The following is a 3,398-nucleotide window of genomic DNA, read 5'->3' on the forward strand; positions in this document are numbered from 1 at the left end:
CACCAGCCCCAGTGAAGGAGGGATGGCAAACTATGAAAGTACAGGTGATAATCACGATAGACATTTGAATAGTAACCTTTGTATCACAGTGATAAAGGTGATCTATAAAAGTAGCCTTTTAGTAGCTACTTTTGAATAGCTGTCAGAGAAATGTGGTACAATTTCCAGGATAAAATAAGAGGAAACAAAAGTATATAAAAGCATAAACTGCGTGTATTTATGCTTGTGTGTGCACAGTGTGTCTCTGGAAGAATTTCCGACAAGCTAATGAGTTGGTTCGGAGGGACTCGTAGGGAGCCTGAGAGGGGAAGCCTGGGGAGAGGTGGACTTCCCATACTTCTCGTTTTGAAAAGTTTTAAAATAACATAAAAGTTGAAAGACTAGTACAATGCAGGTCCATGTTTCCTCTGCCTAGGCTTACCGTCTATTAACATTTTGCCACATTTTCTCTCTCTTTTTTTCCTGAAGCATTTGAAATTATCTCTTAAGAAGAACAATATTTTTCCTACATAATCAGTATCTTTATTATACTAAGGAACTTTTTTATTCTATTTGATTTTATACATGTATGTCTTATCTAAATTGATTAATTTAAAACATAAAAACAACTGTGGGACTCACAGATCTGTCCTGGCTGCATTTGCGAGTTCGCCCCCAGCTCACTCTTGGGCAGTGGGTGACGGGAGGCCTGAGCGCATGGCCCACTTCATCTACTGGCGAGCCAAGGGGGCTTCAGGCAAGCTCTTTTCTGGTAGCGCAGGATGCTATGTTTATGAAATGAGGGTATTATGTAAAATGATTTTTGAGGCCCCTTTTAATTCTGTGGTTCAGTGATTCTGTTTATAGAGTATTATCTTCATTAAATTAATAAAGACTTTCATCATTTTTCTTTTCAATTAGGGTTGGAATAAGAAGTAAAACTATTCTGTTAATAAGTAGTCTCTTGATATATTATCATTGCTCTCAATAACTTATTTAAATGTTTGGAGTTTTCTTTCTTTTTCAAATAACTTATTGTAAAGCTCAATGCTAATTTATTGTTGATTGGCTCTGAATAACTACGAATGCCAGAATATTCCAGAAGAACTTCTTATCCTTTTGGGGGGTTGGGTTTTGTTTAGAGGTTATGGGTGATGGTGAAAGTGCACACGATTCTCCTCGAGATGAAACACTGCAGAACATCTCGGCAGACGATCTCCCAGACTCGGCGAGCCAGGCAGCCCACCCTCAGGATTCTGCTTTCTCTTACAGGTATTTCTTTTACAGTATTTAGGACTTCGGGGTTTGGGCTTTTATTCACCATTGCAGTCATTTCAAGTCAAGTGTTTCATTGAGTCACTTAATAAATGTATAAAACAGAGATAAATTATAATGAAGTGGCTATTTACTGAGAAGGCTGTTCTCGTGTGGATATCTCACAGCAAAGGCTTTCATCCAGGGGTAAAAGAAAACCCCGTGTGCTCACAGGCACCACACAGGTAATTAAAATGAAACAAGTGGCAGCGCCTCTGCCCAATTAGAGCTCCCAGGCCTCACGAGAAGCGTTGGGGGGATAGGGAAGGAGGTAGGAGCAGTTGTGGGGTTGTCGAATAACCCCCCTGTTCAACAGTACATGGCCAGTACTGTTTCATATTTACTCCCCCCCAATAATGTAAAGCTAACTCTAAACAGTATATCATAAATATTGATGCTTTATAATTTTTTTCCTATAGTAAAATTGGGGGGAGGGCATAAAAATAAAAATTTTTATTTACCGTTATTTATTTTATGCATCTTTGCAAAGTGGGTGAATATTACATTTGATAAGCTTGATTTGTAAGTTGCTCCGTTTATTGGAAGCAGACCAATAGGGAAAGGCCCAGCTAGCCAGCCGAGGTGGACAAGCATAGTCCTGCAGGAGGAGCCGGCTCTGGCCTGTGCCCTGAGGCGTTTCAGCTTCTTCCTTTGCATGGCAGTTTGTACATTGTCAGGGTGCTCTGGTTCCTGCCCCATGGGACCAGAAAGGGCCACAGCCACCAGCAGAGGAAAGAATGTTGGTGGCATCTCTCAGCACGAAGAGCTGCATTGTGGAGGAGAGCGACACCTTAGTGTAGGGTGCTCTGACCTGGGTGCTGCTAGGCGCTTCAGTAGTTGGAAGTCGAAAAGAAGCAGGTTTTGACTCAACACAAAAAGGTTTCAAGCAGTAGAGCAATAAGAAAGGATTCTGGCTGGGCGGTGAGCTTTCCTAGCGGCGGGATCAGCGTTTGTCAGGAGTCATGGTGATAGGCATTCCTAGTTCAAGGGGTGAGGTGGTTCCGATGACTTCTGCGGTGCCTCTCGACTCGGGCGCAGTGCGTCTTTCCACCCCTCCTCATGGTGCCTGTCCTGGGTCTCAGCGCACGGCGGAAGGTCAGAAACATTTGTTGTTCGACTGATTCTGGCGACTTCACAGAACGGTCCTTGCCCAGAATACTTTTGCAGCCTTACTCCTCAGGTAACCTGAGATCCTGTACCTTTAAGTGAGGTCTCAGTAAGTTAAAAATTACCAACCAGTGTCACCCCAATAAAAAAATGTAATAAGAAAAAAAATTTTAATTTACTTATGACCCCTTGAAACATTTGGGTCCTGAGTTAGCATATTAATTTATGTAGTAAATGTTCATAAAATGTGACCATATCTGGAAAAAGAAGTTAATGAATTTTCAACTCACTCCTTAGAGATGCAAAAAAGAAACTGAGGCTTGCCCTTTGCTCCGCGGACTCTGTCGCCTTCCCAGTGCTAACCCATTCAACAAGGAACGGCTTACCAGACCACACAGACCCAGAAGGTGAGTTGCTGCCTGGTAGTTTTAGTTTTTCCTGTATTTATAGGTTGAACCATATGAAATCACCAGTTTCACTTGTAAGCTCGATAGCAATTCCATATGGTTCAGCTTAATGCATTTATATTATCAGCGAAGGGCGTTTTGATGACTGATGGCTCGTTGAAGTGTGGTCTCGTTGAGGGTGGCAGTACAGCCTGGTTCTGCTGATCCCAAAGGCTGAGGCATGACGTACAGCTCATGTAAGCCCATGGACGTTCTCGCCAGTAAGAGAATTCTTATTTTTTTGTTTAGACAATGAAATTGTGTGCTTCTTAAAAGTTCAAATAGCCGAAGCAATTAATTTACAAGATAAGAACTTAATGGCTCAACTTCAAGAAACAATGCGTTGCGTGTGCCGCTTCGATAACCGGACCTGCAGGAAGCTGCTGGCGTCTATTGCCGAGGACTACAGGTGACATGTCTGGCCCGTTCGCGCGAAGCCCTGTTTCCAGCTGCAAGTGCTTTCTTTATGGTCCTTGTTTCAGAAACGAATCCAGGCTTACAAAGTGCTTGGCTATGTTCACGGGGACAGAGATTTCTCAGGAATGCATTGGC

The 3,398-nt window shown here is 42.7% G+C and overlaps 1 protein-coding gene across 1 annotated transcript in view; it reads left to right on the plus strand.

Moving 5' to 3' along the window:
- The window catches only part of GAPVD1 (GTPase activating protein and VPS9 domains 1), a 58,592-nt gene that overhangs the window by 46,712 nt on the left and 8,482 nt on the right, over nucleotides 1-3,398 (plus strand). The window contains 4 exon segments of the mRNA XM_006917967.3: nucleotides 1-44; nucleotides 1,122-1,251; nucleotides 2,698-2,807; nucleotides 3,096-3,255. The exon segment at nucleotides 1-44 is cut by the window's left edge and continues 14 nt beyond it. Of these exon segments, the coding sequence (XP_006918029.1) occupies nucleotides 1-44; nucleotides 1,122-1,251; nucleotides 2,698-2,807; nucleotides 3,096-3,255 (444 nt within the window).

Source organism: Pteropus alecto, unplaced genomic scaffold (genome assembly GCF_000325575.1).
Source record: "Pteropus alecto unplaced genomic scaffold, ASM32557v1 scaffold67, whole genome shotgun sequence".
Classification (NCBI taxonomy): Eukaryota; Metazoa; Chordata; class Mammalia; order Chiroptera; family Pteropodidae; genus Pteropus; species Pteropus alecto.